The sequence below is a fragment of the Colobus angolensis genome, unplaced genomic scaffold (assembly GCF_000951035.1).
Source record: "Colobus angolensis palliatus isolate OR3802 unplaced genomic scaffold, Cang.pa_1.0 Scaffold231, whole genome shotgun sequence".
Taxonomy (NCBI): domain Eukaryota; kingdom Metazoa; phylum Chordata; class Mammalia; order Primates; family Cercopithecidae; genus Colobus; species Colobus angolensis.
The window spans coordinates 3,887,623-3,912,688 of record NW_012115500.1 but is presented as its reverse complement, the minus strand read 5'-3'; the positions used below and the strand labels follow the sequence as shown (position 1 = coordinate 3,912,688).

General features: G+C 38.9%; 1 protein-coding gene across 7 annotated transcripts in view; it reads right to left on the bottom strand.

Moving 5' to 3' along the window:
• The window catches only part of TPD52L1 (tumor protein D52-like 1), a 104,449-nt gene that overhangs the window by 2,542 nt on the left and 76,841 nt on the right, over positions 1-25,066 (bottom strand). For 3 of the 7 annotated variants that reach the window (XM_011944467.1, XM_011944468.1, XM_011944470.1), the window contains exons 3-4: positions 24,229-24,377; positions 11,486-11,587 (exon numbers count right to left, since the gene is read on the bottom strand). In XM_011944467.1, coding sequence (XP_011799857.1) covers positions 11,486-11,587; positions 24,229-24,377 — 251 coding nt within the window. Of the gene's footprint in view, positions 1-3,876; positions 3,938-7,325; positions 7,365-9,049; positions 9,065-11,485; positions 11,588-24,228; positions 24,378-25,066 lie in introns of all 7 variants that reach the window. The other 4 variants (XM_011944463.1, XM_011944464.1, XM_011944466.1 and 1 more) reach the window with 4 other exon arrangements.

Sequence of the window (25,066 nt, the reverse complement as noted above, 5' to 3'; positions counted from 1 at the left end):
TTTTCTTTCTCTTTCTTTCTTTCTTTTTCTTTCTTCCCCTTCCTTCCTTCCTTCCTTCTTTCCTTTCTTTCTTTCTTTCTTTCTTTCTTTCTTTCTTTTTCTTTCTTTCTTTCTTTTTCTTTCTTTCTTTCTTTTTCTTTCTTTCTTTCTCCTCCCTCCCTCCCTCCCTCTTTTTTTTGTTCATTCTTTCGTTCGTTCTTCTTTCATTCTTTCTTTCTTTCCTTCTCTCTTTGAGACGGAGTCTTGCTCTGTGGCCCAGGCTGGAGTGCAGTGGTGCAATCTTGGCTTACTGCAACCTCTGCCTCCTGGGTTCAAGCAATTCTCTCTGTCTCATCCTCCTGAGTAGCTGATGTTATAGGCGCCCACCACTATACTCGGCTAATTTTTGTATTTTTAGTAGAGATGGGGTTTCACCATGTGGGCCAGGCTGGTCTCAAACTCCTGACCTCTGGTGACCTGCCCACCTTGGCCTCCCAAAGTGCTGGGATTACAGACATGAGCCACCAGGCTTGGCCAAGGCTGTGTTTCAGTAAGACTTAATGTATGGACACTGAAATGTGAATTTATGTAATTTAATTTTCAAATGTCACAAAAATTATTTTTATTTTGATTTTTTCAACCATTAAAAAATGTAAAGCCATCCTCAGCTTATGTACCATTCAAAAGAAAGGGGTCAGCTTAGTTTATGGACCACTGGCAGAGCACTGATTCTTCCGTCCCTGTTATTTTAACACTGGGAACTGGTGGGGGAAAGGGATGGTTTCCACTGTGTGATTTTTCACTATGCTTATTTCTTCCCTGAGAGAAACAAATAAGATTAATTCCATGTAATCTACTCTTATTAATAGTTCCCTCTCTCTTTTTTCTCCCATTCACATTCTCTTTTGCAATAGAAGTAACACACAATATTGAATTCAGTGAACAACAATTACTGATGTTTTCTTCTGTGTTTTGTTTCATTATTCTTTTTTCTTGATTTCCTCAAAACAGAGTAGTAAAATGAAGAAGGAAGGAATGGCTTTGTAAGAAATCAATTTGGCAAAGAAGGGATGGAATCAAAGATATTCCCAACCACGTAGGTTTAATGACTGCCTACCGCAATACCTTAGGTAAGGACCTCCTTAAGCAAAGGTGTGAATGATAAAATTCTCCTGGATCCTTCTCTTCATCATTGTTTTTCATACAAGTATTTGTCACTTTGCCCCCAAATTATAATCGTTCTTTGCATAGAATTTCATTTGAATCGCTGAGTTGGGCTTCCTAATCTCTCATAATACAAAAAGAAACAAAACATGTAATATAACTTGGCCCCTCCCCTTTTCTTATTTTTAAGGTTTTGGTCCAGGCCGTGTGATGTATTTATCAAAAAATAGGTGCACTACAAATATGGTCTGCTTGACATGGATGCAAAATGGTTGGAAGAGATGTAGTTACTCATGACTCATTGGGAGATGGTAGAAGATACCAAAAGTGGTTTCACAGAAGTTGGTTCTGCATTTGCTTGTTTGTTTTGGATGAAATAGGAAGCATGCTCAGTGACTATACAGGTGACACCAGCTGAGGTGTCAAGAAATACATTGTAAGGGCATAGGCAGAACTAAATTTTATAGGATTGGAAAAGTGTTTCACGGAAAAACAAACTACAGAATTGGGTAAAAAGAACGAACCATGGCTTTGGTACAAGTGCCACATGGTACATGACAGATTGTGTGAGAAGACGGCAGGAGTGGACCTTTACAGCGGAACCTATTTTCTCACAGAACATAAATATGACTATGATTCCTTATCAGCAGTGTCTTCAAAAATCAAATTGAAAACAGGGTATGTGAATGGAAATGCAGCTCATAGACCTGCAAGAAATTCCACTCATCTTTACCAATTCGTGAGTCATTCCCTCAGCAGAAAACTGTCTAAGGATCCTTAATTAAAGAACAATATAGACATTTTGGAGAAGATTTAGAACACGAAAGTAAATTGCAAAAAATAAGCTATATAAATAAAGGGTTATACATATCTATTATTTAGTCTAGTGGGAAAAAAAGGACTGAGAAATCTGTAATTACTGAGGAAGTGGGAGGTTTGACACAAAGCATAATTATCAGCTATTCTCCATTGCCTGGGTGGACAGAAAAAGAGGAATTAGGCTTTGGCCATGAGATAGGAGGTGTGTGGGATGTGCGTCTTGTTAAACCCAAACAATCATACAAGCATAGAATCACTTTCAGGAGGTCTTCACAAAGGCTAGTATCTGGTGGGCTGGGTTAGTTATGTGCATATCTGAAGGAGGTGGCAGGCTATACCTTCTATCCCAATGAGGTGAGAAAAGTGAGAAGCTGAGCATGTGGATCAAACACTTAAATCCTGTGGGAGCCATGAGCTTACCAGAGTTTCCTAAAAGCAAATGAAAATAGGTTTTTCTTTATTCTTCTTTTGCTTCTTCATAGCTCCTTCTTCTAAAGAAAACCTAAAAAGTACAACTTCTCCTCTGTCAGAACTTGTGTAAAAAGCAATGGAACCTGTCCTCACTGGGTCATCTAAGGCTGAAAACCAAACGTTTAGAAACTGACTCCTGGGATTTTTGAGCCTTTCATTTTGATCTTCTAGCAAGAGAAATGTTCATAACATTGGATACTCCTCTCTTTAAAAAAAATTTTCCTACCCACGGGGCAGTTTAACAGCTCCCACTGGTTCCTGTATGCTCAATAAGGGATGATGTTGGCATGCAGAGCGGTGAAACTGCACAACTGGAAACTTCTGGTGAATGAAACTGATGAAGGTATGGTAATGCTGAGTAATTATTTCATTCCTGGGCCTTAAACACCGAATTATGCATCTAATAAAGTAGAAGTAGACTATGTGAAAGACGCTGCCCTAAGAAAAAGACTCTCCAGGTCAAAATCCACAAGAGCACCTGGAACCGCAAGTAAGGAATAACTTACAACCTCACATACACTTATCAGGCAGCACACGTGACAGCAGCGTGGAGACACAGGATTCAGAGGCAGCTAAATAATCAGCATGGGATACGAAAGTTTTTGATCTGGTTAAACATCACACATATTCTTAATTTTCCCAGTTATGGTAAAATACAGAAATGGATTGTATATGAAATAGAGATAATGATAGCAAGATGTAATTAAGTCATTAAGTGATACCTTTAAAAAATAATCTTAGTAGTTTTAATGATTTTTCTTGTTTTAAAAGTTCAATTGTAAGACTAGACTGATTTCATTTTACTCTTTTTATTCAAACTTACCTATGCTCAAACAATAATTTCAGTGAATTTTGAAAACATTTACCCTGTAATAGGCACATTTTCAATTTACACCCAGGGATGAAATGCATTATTGTGTTATCATAAAATGCATTTTGTGACTCAGTTGAATTTTCCCTCTATGATAGCCATACTGTGCTGTGCTCAGTACCTGAATTTATAAACAAGTCTAGGTAGCTGATGGGTAGTGGATACATAGTCCTGAGTTTGTTTTTGCTGGTCCATGTCCAAACCAGCGCAGCTCTGTGCTGTTATTGAACTTTCACTCACACTCTAAATTCAGAATTCATATAGCCTTTATCCTATCCACAGTCATCTCTCACATGTCTACTTTTGGAGGGATAGCATTAAGAGATTAAGTGGTAAACACATACCCCAATTCACTTTAATGAACAATTCACCCCTGAATGGTTTATACAAACAACTCTAAGGATACAGTAACACTATTCAATAGTGGTTTTATTCATAGATTTATATGTGAAGGAAAAGGTCTGACATGATGCAAGCCTGCCTTCTTGGCCCTGCCTCAACTTTAACCGCAGCAATGGCTAAGCTGTCCTGAGTCAATGGACCCACTCACACAGAATTCACTTCATCTGTACCTTGAGGCTTGTGACAGTTGTCTCAACCCTCTCCTCAAATGATTTGAAAGTAGGAGAATTCCTAAAATAACAAAAAGAGAGAGGTCAGCTCCAAAGGCCTAGCTGTCTTGGCAACCATGCTGTTTGGTTTTCTGCTCATATTTGTAAACATGGCCTCTGCAACAGAGCTACCTGTCAGCTTGCCATCTACACCAACCACATTTTAAAATGTATGTCACTCTTCTGTTAGGTTAGGTTCAGAAACCATAACCTGACATGGAGTTTTTCTAGGTAAAATGATCAGATACTCAACTATACAGTAAATAATATGGTATTTGGCAATGACACAACTGTAATAATTCCATGTTACACTGTAAATCATTTCCAATGAGCCAGTGGAGCAATAGGTACCTTAAGTTTTCATTTAGCATTTATTGTTTCTATCACAACACTCCTCTTCCTGATTCAGGATTTTTAGTAAGCAATGGAAAATCCATATGAAGAATGTCATGTTTGAGTTTTGCCACTTGGCAGTATTTAAAGTTATTTATTTCAGCAAATGTGAGACAATTCAGAAATAGTGCAAGGAAAAAAATGTTCATATATTTTTTCTTTTCCATGCCTTAGAAAAATAATCATTTTGACAACTCACAAGAAGTGGTGTTTTGGAAAGTTAATGCTTTCATTATTTTAAGATGAAACATATCCATTACCTACCTAACACCCAATCAAAATGGTGTTATTAGCACGCGTTATTTTTCCTACCAGATAGGATATATCTATTTGTTCTCTTACCAAACAGCATCTTTGCAGCCTAATGGCTTTTTCTTTTTTCTTTTCTTTCTTTCTTTTTTTTTTTTTTTTTTTTGATACAGAGTCTTGCTCAGTCGCCCAGACTGGAGTGCAGTGGTGTGATCTTCACTCATTGCAACCTCTGCCTCCAGGGTTCAAGCGATTCTCCTGCCTCAGCCTCCTGGGTAGCTGGGACTACAGGTGCCCCCTACCACATCCAGCTATGTTTTTTGAATTTTTAGTAGAGACGGGGTTTCACCACGTTGGCCAGGCTAGTCTCGAAGTCTGACCTCAGGTAGTCCACCTGCCTCGGCCTCCAAATGTGCTGGGATTACAGGCGTGAGCCACCATGCCTGGCTCCTAATGGCATTTTATTTGTGACTCATTCATTGTGTTAAATAATCTATACATCATTTTGTTGCTTTAAGCTTAAAAACTTCATTTGGTGCTTCCTGGTGTTCTATATTGGATTTGGCCCCATAATATAATTTAATGATATCACTACCATTAAAAATATCACTAACTCCTACTAAAGAAACAGGAACTGAACTAAGTGTATTTTAAATCTTGTATCCATGTCAGCTTTCAGCAGCAACAACTGCCATCATTTTCAGATCAAATAATTCAACTAAATGTTGAATTAATAAGGCACTCATTATTCTCTCTTGAGTGCAAAAAAAAAAAGTAAAATAAGAGGAATGGCCTAGAAAAACTTTATAAAGGACAATGGCTATAGAATATAGGTTTCATTGTATAGTGCAGAATGAAGTATCACTCTTATACTACTAAAAGGCAATGAACATAGATGTTCATGAGTGACTTTGGGAATTGTCTCCTGGGTCTTTGGTGCTCCACAGGGTCAGAAATGTACTTGCATTCAGGCTGCACAGATTAACAATGGTGAGTTCAGAGGGTCCTGGCATGGCATCACATTTTGTGTACGACTCAAACACGAGTCAAATTCCTATGAGTGATCCTCCATAATCCTGTTTCATAATGAAATATTAGTAAAATTATACTTGCATGACTCAAAAGTGTATGGTTATTGACACTTCATTTCCATTGCAGATTTTACTTGACCAAGCCTGCACACATGACTGCCTGTCATCCATCAGTTACACAGGCCCACAGTGAGGAAATGGTTCATGGGTATATGTTAGACAAGCAAAATAATTTTTTTTCAAGTTAGTTTCAGGCAAGCTCATGCAGACTGCGTTTGACCCATAAGCCACTACCAGATGAATTCCTGGTCCACAGGGGAAAACCATGTTAATTTTTGCAAGTCTTCTTCTGACACCCAGATTCAAAACTTGACAGGTAAAGGGGAACAGAGCTTTAGGTTCCACTACCCGCCTTGGGTATTCTTATGCTAGGGAGAGCAAGCCATTCAAAGATGAACTAAGCAATCTTGAATCTGTACTCTCTGTTTACCACCAAATACAGAGAACTAAATAGTGTGGTTAAATTTCCAAATCAACCAATTAACCACATAACCCCAGTGCAGAAGAGCCTTCCTTCATAAAATACAATAGAACAGACATTCATCTAATTAAATTATACTAGGATACATGCTGGAGAACAGGGAGAAACTCTTTAATCAGATTTAATCAGATGTACAACTTTAATCAGATTTGATCAGATGTACAAACTTTTAGTGCTGCAAATGACCCTAGGAAGAATTTGGCTTCGTGACAGTTAAAAAACAGAGGAAAAGATTATATATAAAGAATCTGGCTTCAGCGGTCCCAAACTATTGAAAGTAACTGAACTCCTTCTATAATGCACTCAAACCACAATATTAATATAAAGCAGGTAGAAGAGGCATAGCTCTGACTGAAGTGGGGGAAGATCCCAAAGGCTTCATCTCTAGGCAGCCTTGGGGCTCAGTGGGTGGAGGGGCACCTTTGGCAAGCAGCTGATCTGGTTATAGCCTCTTATTCTAAACCTGATGAAGCTGATACCATTGAGGTGATTTTCCCATGAGTGCAAAGTTAATCCTTGGCAGAGCTGGGCTACAGCCTGCATTTTCTGATTTTCAATTTAACACTCATTCCTGTCTTGCTATTAGTTTAATTTTATCTGACTGCATCACTATGCCATGCAAACTTGAAGTGAGGAATGTCTTTCTCGCCAGTTTTTATCTGGTCAGTAATTATACTGGCATTTTATTATTTAACAAACATCTCACCTTAATATCTACCTTAAAAAATCCTAATGATATCCTTTCTAGAACTTTAGCCTTCTTAGTCTTCAATCCTTTCATTTAAACTTTCCCCCAGGCTGGCATTTAATTCTGCTGAAATGAGAAACCCAAGTTTACCTTTGCAAGATTGCTTGGCATGTTCAGACACTGTACTAAGTGCTTTATGTAGGTTCCTTTGTTTATGCCTCACAAACACCACATGAAGTAGGTCTTATTTCTTGTAATATGTGGATAAAAGAATTGAGGTTAGGTCACTTGTCTTGAGTCACACAGGAAAGGCTAGATTTAAGCCAGGATGTCTGGTCAAAAGCCCAAGCTGCACAATTCTTCTACAGAATTGTCAACCTTTTCTTCTGAAGACCATCAGCAATTTCCTTTCGCATAAAGCAGGGGAACCCCATAAGTAAATATAAATAAAGTAACACTTTAAACACGTTCCATATTAATATTACATAAAATATTTTACACACATTACCTCATAGCAGGCATACTTATGGAATGGCGAATGGAGTAGCTTCAGAGCAAAAGCAGATTAAAGGAGAAAAAAGAAAAAAGAAGAGAGCACACATAAGTACATGAAAAACTCCCTATTTGTAGTTCTAAAACAGCAATTCCAAATATCTGAAATATTCCCTGCCCATCCAACCAAGATGATATTTGTTTTTGTTGGGTATAATAGGCATAGTCAGCTTTCAAGGGTATAAATGAAAAGTAGATGGTAGATCCACAGTTGCATATTATTTTACTTTCTGCAGCCTCCTTTTGCCAGGAAATCTGAGAATGTCTGGTTTCTCCCAGGTGAGCCCAGTAGCCCATGGGCATCTTCTCCAGGCCCAGCCTAGGTCTCTACTCCCTTCTGCTCAGGAAGACAGTAAGGAGCAAAAGGCAGTACCCAGGAAATAGAGTCAGGCAGGTAGAAGCTAATCATTCCATGGTAGAGAAACTGGCCAGAGGAAAGCAAGAAGTTAACATAAGACTTTCAAGGAAGCACATGCCAGGCAAACACAGTTCTCATAGGCCAGTGTGAGGGCAGGGACTTCTGCGTCCATTCTGGTTTGATTGTCAGGATGATTGATTTGTACCAGATGATTGCCAAGAACATCTGGTGCAAATGCAAACATTCCTGAGAATTTTAAGAGATTTAGACTTCTCATCCTATTAATCCTAGTAGCTGATTCATCTTCCTTCTGGTTGACTGCCTGTTACTTTCTATTGAGTTCCACTCAGAAATCAGGCTGGGTAGGGTGAGGAGTACAATGGGTCCATTTTCCTGGCCTAGTGTTGGATCCCACCTCACGCTTTTCAACAGCATCCCTGCTTTCTCTTCTCTCAAGAAGCTAATAGTTCAGGGACCAAATCTGTCACCCTTCCCTGATAATATCCACTGAGGGCATTAGTATGGTTAGCACTTTGCTAGAATACAGAAAGAAAAGGACAAAGAAATTCATGGGATACTTACGGTCTTACCCTAGACACTCAATTTAGAAACTATCAGGCAGATATTTCCTCAGAAATTACACTTAAAAAGCATCACTAAAAGAGCCTAATCTGCATTACCAATTGGTGTATCTCTGTAAACATAGACCACTTTCTTAGGAAAAAATTAAAAAAATAGAAGTGCATAATAAGATTCCAGCTAAAAGAAGGCTTAGTTCGGGGACTTGAGACTAACAATCGCAAACTTCTTAACATACGCGCTTTTCCGGTAACCTTTCTTCCCTTCAACTTCAGAAGGCACAGAAAGTTGGAGGTGAAACATCAACACAAATTACGGGTACAAGAAATTCACAGAAACATGACAATCTACAGAAAATCTGTTTTTGTTTCTCAACTTTACTTTCTAGAAGCTTTAGAAAACACATATAACTTTCAATCTCCACTTTGTTTTTTCTTCTTCTTCTTTTAATTCTATGGACCTCTGTCAACACCGGAAGAAATGGTGCAGAGAAAGAGACTCCTGAGAGATTGTTCAGCTAGTGAAATGGTGTAAATGATTCAGAAATGAGATACAGACGTACTCCAATAAGTTCAAATGTATTAAGTGCCCTATAAACTATCTTCCCGGTCATGGACACTCTCTGGAAAACAGAGTGTAGTTTTGTTGGTTCAGACATAGTGTGAAAGAAACAGGGAACCCTGGGAAGCAAGGAGGCAGCAAGGCAGTGGGCAGAGCCCCACACGCAGCCCCGTGGCGCTTACCCGATGGAGTGAGACCTGCAGCCCGGAAGCACAGGAGAGAAGAGCAGGAGCAGAGTTAGCAAACAGTAGGCGGGGAAACACCGCACTGCCCTTGGTGGTCCCCTTTCAAGGGCCCCAGGGCAGAGACGGGGTGGCTTCATTTACCGCTCTTGATTACACTTTTTAATGTCTCTGACAAATCATTTTACCAACTCATGTTTTGCTTCTAACTGTTATTCCTATACGTATTGATTGGACTGTAATAAAATGACATGCCTTCTCCAACCATTTTGTCCCCACTGGATCACAGTTTGAACAAATTAATTGAGAAGTTCCCAGAAGATGCCAATGTTATTAGAAAAATGATTCCAACCACTTGGATTTCTTCGGAGTACTTTCCTAAGTGTGACCTCATTTTAACTTTACAGGAAACATTTTGGTTAAGTGGGTATTAACAATGTTACTTTATGGATGGAGAAAGGGAGTGGAAAATTCCATGACAATCAGGTTAAAATGAGAATCTTACTTAGCCCAGAAAAATACAACTAATTTTTACAAAACATACAAATTAAATCCTAACATAATGCTTTTTTTTTTCCAGCTATTAAAAGGCCCAAATTCTAGGTTTTACAAAATCTGTAAATATTAATTTGGAGTAATTTTAAAGAAAAACTGAGAGGTGCTGTTTTTCTTCCAAGGTATCTGAATTTTGCTGGTGATGTTTTTGAATAAATTCAGAAATTTGTTATCAGAATGCACAAAAATGTTATAGCATAACTAATAAAAATGTAGACTAATATGACACTTTTAACCAAAAAGAAGTTTAAAATAAAAGGTCTGTGACCAAATTTTAACATATCCCCCATATTTACAAATTGGCACATTAGTTTTTGAACAAAAACTCAAAGTTTACTAATTTTTCTCATTTAAGGGCTTTTATTAAATTAAGCTTAAACACTTTTAAAATGACTTGTATGTATATTGCTTGTTTTGGCATAATTTAAAAGTAAAAATCTTTGTAAAACTTGTTGCTTTCACAGAGAGTTATTCTCATTTATATACAAGTGTTAGATATAGTTTGAGAGAAATATACACATAAAATATTATGAAAATAAAGCTCTGAAATTTTCAAACTCTTCAAAATATTTCAGGATTGTATTTGATTAGCAACATAGACTATATTTTCCAATATTTTTAGCCACAGTGTATAATGAAAATTTTGTATCCTTTACATGGGGTAATAACAAATGGAAGGTTTGGAAGTCCTGGAAAATAGGCCATCCACTGTACTAAACAAAGCCACATTGAAACAGGAGGAAAGGCAGTCAATACAGTCTTGACATTATACCCAATTAGTGTTTGAATATGAAGGTCAACATATTGCATATGCTTCATTCTTCACTGTTGGGAAAAACAATTTATGAAATACAGTGGGCTCCTGTTAATGTCCTCTCTCTAATTTTTACCATCTTGTAACCAAGCTGGTCACTTAAAGATAAAAAACTGCTATTTTTTGAGTGCATAATATATGTCAGGGTTTCTTCTGCTACTTTTGTAATAGTCCGATGACATTGTTATTCTTATCTCCATTTTATTAGTGAGAACCCACGTACAGGTGAACTAAGTTATGTCTGTCTTCCTCATAAATTGACCCTCTGAAGTCAGATTACTCGGAAGCTTGTTATAAATGCAGATTCCTAGACTCCACCCCAGACTTACTGAGCACAACCTCTGAGAGGTACAACCTAAGAATACGTATTTTAAACAAGCTTCAGAGGTGTTTGTAAGGTCTCCTAAAGATGCAGAGGCACTATTCTAGTTAGCAGCATCATGCTGGAGTTCCCAGGGTTCAAGTGAAAGATTTCAACACAGTATGAAGAGAACCAGTTTTATAAACACGGGAAAATATGTTTTCTTGGGTATAACAGGTTATAGAGTGTTTCCTATTTTAAAGGATTATTTAATTTTGTTTAGATAAATGTTATAATGCCATTAAAATTATTACAAATTTTATCTGTAATAAAATTAGGGGTAATTAATAATCCAGAAGGTTTACCTGTTTATCACACCTGCTTCTGAAGAATTTCAATTACTTTTTATTATTGTGGCATTAGTAAAAATGAAGATAAAACAATGTACTCAGATTCATGCACGTGTCCTTTTGAATGCCTAATTGTTAAAATAGTGAATGAATATTGTGGACAGTCCAGCAATTTTTGAAGTAAGTAAAATTTAATAATATAATTTATAAAGATATATCTATAAATGTAAAGATAGATATTTACCCCTCAGTGTCAAAGCTTTTCCTTTTTTTTATTTTTTGAGACAGAGTCTCAACATTTTTATCCATTATAATAAAAAAATACATATGTTGAGATGACCAGCTAATAGCTAGTGCTCCCTTCAAACGGAAAGCCAAGGGCTTAGCACTGTTCCCATGGCATTTTCCCACAGTACCTCATGTCTCCGAACTTCTTGCTGATGGCCGTTCCAACATTGCTGAAAGCTGCAGTTGCCTTCTGCCCTGCGTGACTCAGGGTTTCATGTGTTTTCTTGTAGCTAGAAGTAAAACAGAACAACATGGTTTTTATATCATGATCTCTCATAAACAATTCATCTTCCTTCTCACTCCTTACTTTGAAAACATTCTTTCCTCAATAGATTTAGGAAGAAGATCCACAGAACCAACTGTTTCCATTCATTGTCTGGGGATGACGGGTTGGCTGCTGTTCATCAGAAGGAAAGTCAGACCATTAAATCTGAATTTAGGAAGTATATACAGATACAAATACAAATACAGATCTGAATGTGCAGATCTTTCATGACAAATAACGGAACTGCCCACAAAGCAGAATGTTGTTCTTGAAGTGTATTAGTTCTAAAACAGACACTTGTCAATGAAAGCTCTAGGCACCAAAGGTGGCACAGAAATTAGAGAATGCAGGTTTAGGTTTTGAAGGGACATCTAAGCTTATACTGTTAATTTGGGTAAAAGAAAACCCAGAAAAAGGCAAACCACAGCTAGTTATTTAGTTTACTTTTCTAGTATTTATAGCTGGGAATAATAAAAGCACATCATCTGAAGATGATATAGTGACTTTTTTTCAAAACAGTTTTAGGAATATAGTGCTGTGAATATTTGTTGATAAGCCTATGTCACACTAGACTTGACTACTTGAGGGCAAGCAAGCCATTCATCTTTGTGTCCCTAGTCTCTGACAAAGGGATAAAGGAGAAGCTCAATAAATAGTAGATGAATGAGTGGGTGATATCAAAAGGGACAACCTTCTGTGACTCTGAACTGGGAGTAGTGGCACTAGGAAAAGAAAGACTTATGATGGATTACAGGGATAGAATGGATAGATTCAACAGGAGACGGTAAGTGACAAATCAGAGCAAGACAAAAGATCATCCTGAGGATGTGAGCATCATGACAAGAAGAACAATAGTACTACTTACAGGGCTGAGAAATTTGAAATTTCTGAGTTGGTTATTAAAGTGGGAAATAAAAGGTACATAACTTGAGGAATAATAGTGCATCAGCAAAATTTTTATACACATTTAAAAAAAACCTCAAATCTTAAAATGCATATGCTGTCTTCTTCTGATTTATGCTGCTCCCAGGTAAGTTCTTCCAAAACCCTGTTTTACTTGCATGCATATGGTACCCGTAAGAAAACATTATACCCTATGAAATCAGCTGTGTAGGAACTGCCCTTTTCCCTCTACCCCTTCCATCTCCCACAAGTCATCCAGTCCTAAGTATGATCTCAGGCTCTAGTGAATGTTTTAAAATATGTGCCTTGGTCTTCCCTAGGACAGAAATAACTTTATTAATGTGGTATTCTTTTTGTCAGCAGGATGGAATCTGTCTATAATATTGTTAGCATTATATGTTATTTATTAACACAATGCCTGTTTTTTTAGGAAGTATGAAAGACATACATTAACTAGATCATAAAACCAAATGTTCATTTACTAAACAGACATTTCCTATCAAAAACGAAAAGGCCGAGGGGAATAAGGTCAAAGAAGAATCTGGTGACTAGGGGGTAATTTGTGTCTCTGGAGAGGACTGTGACAAGGAATGTGGATGCCAGATGGCACTGGGTCAAACAGCAAATGAGACAAGATGAAAGAAATGAACAGCTTTGAGGAAGTTTGCTTAATTTATTTTTTTCTGTGAAGGTCCAAAAAATATCAGCTGATTCAAATTAAATTTCATTTTTACATTTTGCTACATGATTTTGGGTTTTAATTTTGGAAAAACATTTTTTGACTACATGAAACCATAGAATTTCAGGCAGTTCATACATGAAATCAAATAATATCATCAAGGAGACAAGAGGAAGATGGCAGATAGGAGGCAGACAGGCTAACTAACGTGCATCTTGCACTTGCTCAGACAGAACAGTGTGTGGAGACTCACATCATGAACTTTTGCTCCAAGAAGCACCACAGGAACTTAACAGGGACACCAAAAGAATTCACAGATCCTTTGAAAGGAGTGGCACACTGCTGCAAATTCTGAGAGACAGGTGAAAAACTGAGTTCCTAGAGTGTGAGAGGAGAAAACCTGCCTCTGAACCCACATCTCCACTAGGGAATCTGAATATCCAGATCACAGGAGAAGGATTTAACCTAACTTAGAGCTGGCATGGATTTAGGTATCTGGGCGAAATATAGCAGTAGCAGCAATGGGAAAAGCCTTATAGGCACTCCAGTCTCTCTAGCTTGAGCCCAGGGAATGTATATAACTGTATCTCACAGCACGCCTCAAGGAAGGCAGCCAGTGGAATTAGGGAGGGGTCATGGCGGGAAAGAAGTTTCCAACTGAATTTTATAATAATTTCCACTGGGCATGAACTTTCTTAAGCAGAATCTGGGGGGTGAGTGGAAACTGCTGCAGATAGGAGCACAGGAGCTACCAACACTGTGGGCAGACAGGGAGGGGTGGGGCCTGAAAGCTGTGCTTGCTTTCTCAGCAGGGAAGCCTGTGGCCTGGGGCAGGTCTGAGTTCAGTGTGCGCAGGCTGCCTGGATGGAAACTCAGCTCTGTTAGCAGAGCGCTGCAGGAGTGAGACTGGCCTCGCCAACTGCGTGGGAGCTGGGTGAGGCCTTTTGCTACCAGGTATCCGTCACTTCCCTGATGAATTATATGAGGCAGCAGAGGCAGCCATAATCCCCTTTGGAACGTAACCTCATTGGCCTGAGAACCACACCTCCCACCCCTCAACAGTGGCTGCAGCAAGCCCCACCCAAGGAGAGTCTGACCCGCCCAAGGAGAGTCTATCCCTGCCCCCACTTGGTGGTATTTCTCTACCTGCCCTGGTAGCAGAACACAGAAGACGTAAACTCTTGAGAGCTTTATGGACTCACCTATCTCCTGAGAAACCAGAATACTTCTCTTGGACAATTTAGGGCAAGCTTAAATCCCATTGTTACTACTGCAGCTGGTGCCTTCTTGAGAACACCACCTCCTGGCTGGAGGCGGACCGACTCAGGCCATTACTGCAACTCATGACAGAATAACCCTGATCCCAGGAAGAAGAAAAGAACAGCTAATACTGCTGACTGTAAGTAACATCCTGGCTAAGCAGTGGTCCTGAGTCTGTCCACATGACAACTTCACTGCTAGCATAACCAGCACCTGAGAAAGCTGGCACATTAAACCTATCTACAACCAAGGATTCTCACAGAGTCTACTTCACTCCCTTGCCACCTCCACCAGAGCAAGTACTGGTATCCACAGCTGGGAGACCTGAAGACTGGTCATATCACAGGGCTCTTTGCAGACATTTGCCAGCACCAGCCTGGAGCCTGGTAGTCCCGCTGGGTGGTTAGACTAAGAAGAGAAATAACAATCACTGCAGCCCAGCTCTCAGGATGTCCCATTTCTAAGGGAAGGGGGTGAGCACTACATCGAAGGATCACCGTATGGAACAAGAGAATGTGAACAACAGGCCTTGAGTTCCAGATCTTTCCACTGGTGGGAAGTTTCTCATAGCAGAGACACAATTGCAGTGGTGGGCGCAGGAGGGAAGGTCTGCACCTCTACCGCAAGTATCAGGCAGCTTCTGTGATTGTAGGGAGTTGAAGAAGGCGTCCTTGTTCCCCCCGGCACTCTACTGTAGACACAGCTGGACTTCCCCCAGAGGAATGGAGGCACCTATAGACAGCCTTTCTGGAACAATCCAGGGTGAGTGCAACCCCACAGGAGGAACACACCCCAGATTCAGGCCTGCATGAGAGGCAAAGTCACAATTCCTCTCTACTTTGAACATCAACATTTCCATAGATGAAAAGAGGTGCCTGTCTGATCTGAATAGACAGAACACTGGGACAGGAATGAGGCTATGAGGTGAGTAGCTTTCCTGCTGACCTGGTAGGAGAGCTGAGGTAGCTCCCACTCTTCACCCTGATAAAACCTCAGCACATCTAATTGAGAGCTCCTCCAGCCACCTTCATCAAGGCTGGGACCTCAGTCCACCATCAGGTATTACATCTACCCACCTGCCTTAGCCACAACCAGTGCCTAACCAGGGATACCTCTCCTAGTGGCCTAAAGCCTGAATCATCAACTCAGTAAATAAAACAGTGGGAATAAAGTTAAATAAATAAATAAAGGGTACACCATGAGAGAACGAGATAAGCTTCAAGAGATACCTGCCATTCCAACTCCATAAGAAGCAGTGAACTCACCCACACACCAAGAATGTAATGACTACAAATAGCATAAGGGAAAGCCAGCTCACAAAAAAACTTCTGTAACTAAGGATTTCATACAGAGTCTTCACCCCTACAAGCACCAAGAATTAAATTAGGCTAAAATAAACGTTAAAGTCTAATCCTTAAGAGGGAAAAAATAAATTTAAGTTTAAAAAAAAATTCAAGCAAAAATAAATTCAAGAACAATTTTAAGAAATAGCCTATCCAAATGAGAAGAAACCAGAAAAGTAATTCTAGTAATATAACAAGCCAGGGTTCTATAACACCCATGAAAGTTCACACTATCTCCCAAGGAATGGATCCAAACCAAGAAGAAATTTCTGAATTGCCACATAAAGAATTCAGAAGGCTGATTACTGTGCTATTCAAGGACATACCAGAGACAGGTAAGTTGGCTGAAAACTAATTTAAAGAAACATAAAAAAAAAATACAGGACATCAATAAAAAATTTTTCATAAGGAAAAAACAATCATAACTTCCGGAAATGAAAGATTTGCTTAGGGAAATAAAAAATGCAGTGGAAAGTTTCAACAATAGACTAGAACAAGTAGAAAAAAGAACTTCAGAGGTCAAAGACAAGGCTTTCAAATTAACACAATCCAACAAAGACAAAGAAAAAAAAATGAACAAAGCCTCCAAGAAATTTGGGATTATGTTAAATGGCCAAACGTAAGAATAATTGCTGTTTCTGAGGAAGAAGAAAAATTTTATTTTGGAAAACGTATTTGAAGAAATAATTGGGGAAAACTTCCCTGGCCTTGCTAGAGATCTAGACAACCAAATACAAGAAGCTCCTGTGAAATTATTCACAAAAAGATCATCACCTAGGCACACAGTCATCAGGTTATCTAAAATCAAGACCTCCTACCTTAGGGCCTCTGCTCTAGCTGTTCAGCTTTGTGATGCCATAAAATATGGCACGAAAAGGGTTGTGCTATATTTTAAATGTCCCATTTTGAAGAATTAAAAAGATTTAAGCCTGCACCCTTGGGAAGACTAAAAAGCAACCTCTTTCTGTCCAATCAAGGCCAGAGGTCCCTGGGGCCTTGGCCACTTGGTGCCTACAAAATGGACTGAGCCCTAGGGAGAAGGGAGTGATAAGGGTAAAAAGGAAACCAGGGAAGGGTGGAGGAAAAGAAGAAAGTCTATTGAGCAACCACCTGCCACTGACTCTGTGTGGCCTGAAAGGTGACTCAAGGGAAAAGTAAATAGTCTGCAATATCTGTGGCTTTTGCATGAAGTTGGGACTGGCTACTAGTTAGAGGATTCATTCTTGTGTTGGTTCCACATTTCTTCAATAGTTCTTGCAATTAGACCCAACATTTAATTTTCTTTTAAGCTTTTCCATGTAGTTTAACTTTATATATTTGAGAATGTTTTGAATTAAGATATGATTTTTAAAACACTTTTTTCTGTGTGTGTGACAATCTGAATTTAATGCATAATTTAAATATAGCTAGCTAGAGAGAAGTATATATTGAAAATAGGTGATAGCTACGTTGTGTTTTAAACACGTTTCTATAGCAAAATGGGAGGTGAGCCTGTGCAGTGATCTGATTACTTTAGTGTGGATTAATATTATTTATGTCCCCATCATGAAAAATGCAATTCTATTTCTATGTGAAATTTTATAGTTAAAATTCAGCTCTACAGGTAGTTTAATGCAGTGTTAAAGATTTTAGGACTCCTTATTTCCAATAATTATTTAATGTTAAATCTGAAGGGCATTGGAGCCAAATTCCTTCAGATTACAGATGATGAAACTGAGGTCCAAAAGAGTTATGTGACTCTTAGTGACACAGGTAAGTCTAGGGCCTAGTCCAGGGCCTAGTCCAGGGTGCCTGCTTTCCATTAAAATATCTTGTTGCCTTGAAGATAACAGACATTTAAGGTGAGTTGGATTAGCTTTCTATAGCACCAGTGTTCAGAGAGAGAAACAATACTGCATTTCAAGAATGCTAAAATGCACATTTTTTCCCCACATTTTTACACCTCTTCCCTAAGCTAAACATCATATTCCTTTTACATATATGTATAGACTTGGGATCTCACTATGTTATCCAAGCTGACCTCAAATTCCTAGACTTTGGAAATCCTTCTTCCTCAGCCTCCCCAGCAGGTGGGATTATAGGCAAGCACCACTGAGCCCAGCTAACCATCACATTTCTTGAAAACAGTTAGTTGCTATTTTATACACATTACTTGGAAATCAACAATTGAAAGAAATTTCAAAAGGGTAAACAGTGAGAAAGGGTTATATGTAGGGAAATGATTTCCAAGAACACCGTAACCAGAGACCCCAAGAGAAATAGGCCATTGGGCTCCAAGACTTAAAAGCACCGAGGAGCACCACTCACACTATAGCCTAAGCCAAGCTTGTCCAACCTGTGGCCTGTAGGTCGCATGTGGCCCAGGACAGCTTTGAATGCAGCCCAACACAAATTCATAAACTTTCTTAAGTCATTATGAGATTTTTTTTTTTGCAACTTTTTTTTCTTTTTAGTTCATCAGCTATCCTTAGTGTATTTTATGTGTGACCCAAGGAAGCCCAGATATTGGACATGCCTGGTCTAAGCAAATAGTGCCTCAGGAGTTATGTATTGCATAGGCCCTGTAACGTTATGCTGCATCCTGATTGAACTTAATCTTAAAATTGCCTGAGTAATGTAGATCCCCATCCAGAAGCTAGGAGTCTGAGTCTTGGGGAAAAAAAAAAAAAACCCTCCTATCAGCCCAAAGAAGTTGGTGCTTTATTCTTATTCTTATTATTTTATTTTATTTTTTTGTAGACAGGGTATCACTTGGTCGCCTAGGCTGTAGTGCAGTGGTGTGAACACGGCTCACTGCAGCCTCCATCTCCTGGGCTTAAGCAATCCTCGCACTTCAGCCCCCTAAGTAGCTGGGACTACAGGCACATGCCACCATACCTGGCTAATTTTTTGCATTTTTTATAAAGACAGGGTTTCACCATGCTGCCCAGGCTGATCTTTAACTCGTGAGCTCAAGCAATTCTCTCTCCTTGGCCTCCTGAAGGGCTAGGATTATAGGTGTGAGCCACAGCACTCGATGATGTATTGCATTTTATTATGCCATGGAATGTGGCACATTTTTAATACTTAAGATTGTTTTTCAACCCTATCATATAGGAGTATGTGCTATAATATTCAAATAATGAAAAACAACTTAAATACTAATACCCTGATTGACTTGACAATCTTGTAATTTAAATACAAATAGTATTTAGCATTTCAGATTGCTAGCTCTCTTACTTTAAGCTAAATATAGGTTCACCATTGCTGACTTACACAGTTCATAAAGCAGAAGAACAATACGTTTTCCTTAAGTAAAAGCATGAATGTGTAAGGTATCTTTGAGTTGCTGTCAGTTGTGCATTAGCTGGCAGAAACATTGAAAGTATATGCTTCAAGTCTGTATTGTGTGCCTGTCCTCACTTCAGCTACAGGAGCAGAATCAGGAGTTTCCAATGTGAAGCTTCTAACTCAAGAGAACAACTGAAGCTTTCAGATGAGTAAAGAGAAATTTGTCCTTGTGTGTTCTAAAGCCATTCCAGCAAACAACACCACTGTAGGGACCTGCACTTCTGAAAGGGTCAAATCTGGTCTAGGGCTGAACATTAGCTGCCATTACTTTCATAGTTAAACATTTGCCTTTCTTTGGCAGCAGTGGCAATAGCAGCTCATGTTTTTGAAAGCAATGGCAGCTAATGTTTATAGAGCACCTCATATGCATTAAGTCATTTAAGACTGTTTACTGAGAGATGTTTGGTTTTGAGTACACATAAACTTCCTGTTTTTCAAAGAAAGTCAACAGGAAAGCCGGCTTTACTTTTCAGAGACTCAATTTAGCTGAAATGGATAGCATTTATTGGCAAGGACAGGTTAGCTGTTTGGCCAGCACACCAACCGGGGATCTTCAGTAGTGTGAGGTAAGGGTCTCTGCAAGCCAAATAAAAAGCATTCTGTTGACTTTTCATGCAAAATCCACTTGACATGTTTTACTAATTTGAACATCGGTGTTAATAATCAAGAGGAGAAAGCATGTTGTTTTCTAAATTGTTTTGACTTAAAGCATTTTTCTACATACAACTAGAAGAAATAAAAAGTTCATCTTTTTAGAAGAAGGTATTTTATACCACGAATATATTTCCTCTTATGAGATTTAAAAGAGAGTATTCCTTTAATGGTTGAATATGCACATTTCACCAAAGATACAAAAAAATTCATTTAGGATTATTTTATTCCAAAGGGTCCCTAAATATGTTATCAGAACATAAATTTAATACTTGAATCTAGAAAAAAAGAATCTACTTCCTGCCTTGTGTAATAAGATGAAAGCCTGAAGGTAAAAAGAATGAACAACCATGTGAGAGATTGGGTATGTACATCTTTTAAAATCAGGTCTTTAATCTTCACTGGCACTCCTGAACTCAATAGTGCTACAACCAGGCTCCCTCATAAAAAGAGATAATAAGAATTCTTGACCATAATGGCCTGGAAGTCTTAGAAGCACAAAATCAAAGAGTAAATAAATCATAAACTAACCTTCAATTTTTGAGCACTGTGCATTTTTAAAATGCTGAATGTGAGGCTTTTAGTCCTCTTTATATAAGATAAAGTTATTAAGCTTTCAAAAAGATAGAATAGTTTAGATTCCTTTCCAAAACCTCTGCCCTCTGTCGACTTACCATTTAGATTGTGGCACAATTCAGAGGGGTTTATTAGTGGGGGAATTTCATGGGTTGGAAAGCAGAAGAACACTTGTTGAATAAATGAAGCCCACTGCTTTGAATAGCCCACAATAAAATTGCATTTCCTGATTCTACTTCTGCCTACAGAAGAGATTACATTTCTCCTCCTTTACCCCAAAGTCACCCACCTCTTCCATGTCTTCTTGAAGTCTAATGACAACATAAAAAGGCAGCAGAAAACCAAAAAATGGGGAGGACTTTTTTGTATGTTCTTAGACACAAATCTAGGCAAGTAAAATCTATGACAAGAACGACAGCAACAAGAAACCCTGGATACCGATGATCCCCTGACCTGTTCCTGTATTCCTGGAATCTTTCTGTAAAGGAGATAATTTCAGTCTGCTCTGTAATTATTCCTACTTATCAAGGCCTATTTCGGTTTGAATCTTACTGCAGACTGAAATATGCCAAGATGTTTCATTAACATACCATAGATTTTCTTTTCATTATAAATCAAACTAAATAGGTCATGATTGCTTAATCAGTATGCAAAGTATTGCTTCTGAGAATCACACACATCCTCTGACAGCTAAAATTTTTTTTAGTGCTTTGAAATCTAATTCTACCCAACCTAACCTGATCATAGTTCATCATTTCTTCACGTCAAATTTTTCATCATATGAGGTGTAGATTTTGTCCTGGAATGGGTATCATGAACAGCACTAAGAGCAGGGGTGTAATTAATTCAGAAGGATACAGATTTTATCACTCCTCCAAATATGCGATTAAGATCCGCTGCCTTCCCCCAGCAACCAAGAAGAAAACGTTGGAGACAAACCCTTTCTCCAAATTATAAGGTTGATAGACTTATACCTCCTCCTAAAGACGGGGATTGGTTCTTCCCTACAAAGGGAAGTTCACTTCACTCCTAAAGGTTAGTGAGTTCATGACCATTTGTATTTATTAAGTAATCCCCAAGGAAATCTCATCTAGTCATCTAGTTTTCGATATTATCTATATGCAGATGAGTCCCAAATGTCCATCTCTGCGTTAAACTTTTCCACTGAGTTGTCCTCTCAGTCTATAAATCTGTTTATCTATCGGGCATTTCAGACTCTATGGAGCCAAAACGAATTATTGGGCCTCTCCTCCAGACTTGTTTCTCAATCTTTCTCACAGCAGCAAATAATCACTGCATGCCTGCAAAGAGTCAGATGCTCTCCTGCAGGCTTCACAAACATTAACTTACTGAATCTTCACTACCTATCGGATCGGTATTAAGATGATCTCACTTCATGAATGCAGCAAGGCCTAGATTTCAACCCAAGCAACAATGAGCCTAACCACAATGCTCGTAAACAGTTCCAACACTCAGTAGCCCAAGTCAAAGGCCTAGACATCACACTTGGTCCTATTTCCTTCATCATCCACCTGCAAACCACTGTTGATCTGTTCTCCAAATCCTTTCTATCTCCCGTGCCAAGGATTTTGTCAAATAAACAAAAAACAACAACAACAACAAAACTCAAACTCTGTCTTCCTAACTAGACTCTAAACTCCATAACCCCAGGGAATACATCTGGGCTATTCATCCAACAAAATGCTTTATATTAAGTAGACTACCTGGCTATAAAACCTATTAGTTTTTCAAACATGGAAAAACACAAAGTAGACATTATCCCCTGTGGGAAGAGGCTAGAAACCTTCCTTGAACTTGCCAGCTCTATTTCCAGTCCAGGACGGAATATGAGTCTCTCCCCTGCCTTCCCCTAGCAGACTTTGCACAAACTTGACACTCCCTCTGCTCAGACATTCCCACCTCCCTGCCAGGCACCTCTTTCCTTCAACAACAGAACTGCCAGCATTGCCCCGCCTTCCATTTGGGTAGTTTACCTGTGCAATGTGATTAGGAAGGCCATGCAGGAAGGTCTTCCTGGTACTTATACCCCACAGCGAAGTTCAGACCAATGTAATATGAAGCCCTTAGGCCAGAGTGCGAAACTACTGACAGATAAACTTATTTAATTTAATGTCTAAAATCCTGTTATCCTTTCAGGAGCTTGTTCATACGGTGTTGCAATTTATCTTTTAAATTGCTGCACATCAATGCGTGATTTCTTATTTTTTCCCGTAATTGTCATCATTAGGTTGGGGAAGGTTGGTTAACTTCTGGAGATAAACTGACAAGCTCCCTGGCTCCATCCTGCCTGACTCTGGGCTGTGCCCTGAACCTATCTGGTTGAGTCCTTAGGGTGCACAAGCATAGAGCCCAGTAGGACTGCTAGGCCATACTTAGAGGGAGAGCAACATTCTCATTCTTATGGAAACTAAGGAAGTTGGGGAGATGTCATGCTCGTTTTAGACCCAATTCCTCATACAAAGGACATCTTCACATAGGCGCAAAAAGTCTTACACTTTAGTTCTTAGGAACCAGCAGGCAAAGGTGGCTGCTGGCAAAACTGAAATAATTGCTGTCAATCGTTGGTACCTCTTCCTACCATCAGGTCTCTCTATGCCTAGGAGAGAGAGAAAAATTGACTCCAACTTAGTTATTAGGAATGCAATATCTTTACCTTCCAAAGTGTGATAGTAGAGAAGAAAATGCATAACCCGAAGACAATTTCTTAATGGTGAAATTTGGGACTAAAGTTAGGGCTAGGGATAAAGCCTCTGTGATTTCCTCACCAGCCCCTAACCCCCAATACACAAAAAGAAGAAAAATTACATCACATATGTGGAGTACTCCTCTTTGGTACAAGACCCCCTGGCAGGTAAAATACTTCGCAACATTAGAAAAGTACCATCATCATTAAATGTTTCATGCAACTTAAGAATAATTAAAAAAGTGTGATTCTAGAATAATCGAGATTATTCTGTACCTTGCCTAACACAAGACAGGATGATAATGGCAAAGCAAAATCCATTTCTTCTTTTTTTTTTTCTTTTGAGACAGAGTCTTCCTCTGTCGCCAGGGTGGAGTGCAGTGGTGCCATCTCGGCTCATTGCAACCTCTGCCTCCTAGGTTCAAGCGATTCGCCTGCCTCAGCCTCCCGAGTAGCTGGGATTTACAGGGGCGTTCCACCACATCCAGCTATTTTTTGTATTTTTTAGTAGAGGCAGGGTTTCACCATGTGGGCCAGGATGGTCTTGATCTCCTGATCTCGTGATCCACTCGCCTCAGCTTCCCAAAGTGCTGGGATTACAGGGCCAAAACCATTTCTACTGGTCCAAACCCAACTCTAAATACTCCCTAGAATAGTGAGAATGAAAAGTGCAAAACAAAAGACGAGAAGTACAAGGTTTTCTTTGTAAATCAATTGCCAACAAGTCAGTATTGAAACTGCCAACTAGTTTTGGAAGACATACGTAATGAGTGTCAAGTGTGCTGAGACACACAACTATAAATGAGAAAACACCTTCTCATTTATAGTTTTTAAGAGAAGTTTAAAAAAAGTATATTTGACAAATGTTTAAAAATATAAAGAGAAAAACATTCAAACAATAAAACCTAATGAAAGTAGTCTGAGTGAAAATAGAGTTTCAGTGAATAAAGTTTTATTTCATGAAGCTACTTCATAGAATCTGCTTCACATGCAACATACTTAATGATTATTCACATTTCTTTGCTTTGCATTTAGAGAAAGTATTGTTTTTTCCCTAGCTTCATGCACCAAATCAGCCTTGTAGGAAAAATGAAACAAAACACAATAGAGTGAGGAGCCAGCAGGCTGAGTTAATAAAACACTGTTCATATGATACTTACGCAGTGGTAGTCTGCATGTCATGCCAGCTTTTGCTGAAGTTCTGTTTTAATTCATTCATCAGGTTCATGCCGAGTTTTTGTTTTATCTCAACTAGATGCCTTTCTTTAGCTGACAAAACTTGTCGTAGTGTTGTAATTTCGTCTTCTAGCTATAAGGTGGAGGGGAAATGGTGGGGAAAAATGTCAGACCAGCAAAAAAGGATACTTACAGAAGCTCTGGGTGTTCCAAAGCAGCCTCTGACCCTCCTGTTTATACAACCCCACGTGTGGGTTTGCCAAACACACTCCCTACAGATGATAGTCTAATATCTCAAAGTAGAAACAGAATTTTTCATTTTAATGATTATAGAAGTAATCAATGCTGCTCGTTTAAAAAAAAAAGTCAGATTGTACAGAAAAACATAAACAAGAAAATAAAAATCACCTGTATCCTACTAGGAAATAGTCACTGCTTATGTTTTGGTTTCTAAACTTCCACATGTTCTTTCTATAAGTTGTATATAGACATAATTTTTGAACAAAAATTGGTTTTCTACTGTACTCTTATTTTATATAACTTCTTCTCAAGTGTCACTTTATTTATTTATTTTAAAGAGACAGGGTCTCACTATGTTGACCAGGCTGGTCTCAAACTCTTGGCCTCAAGGGATTCTCCTGTCTTGGCTTCCGAAAGTTTTAGGATTACAGACATGAGCCACCATGCCTGGCCTCAGTGTAGTTTATTTTTTGCCAACCACACACAGTTGCATTGGTGCAGGAATGGAATTGGCAGACAATGGGGTTTTGCCAAGCTAATGCCTTAAGAAAGGGAGGAACAAGGGAATAGAGGATGTAGGTA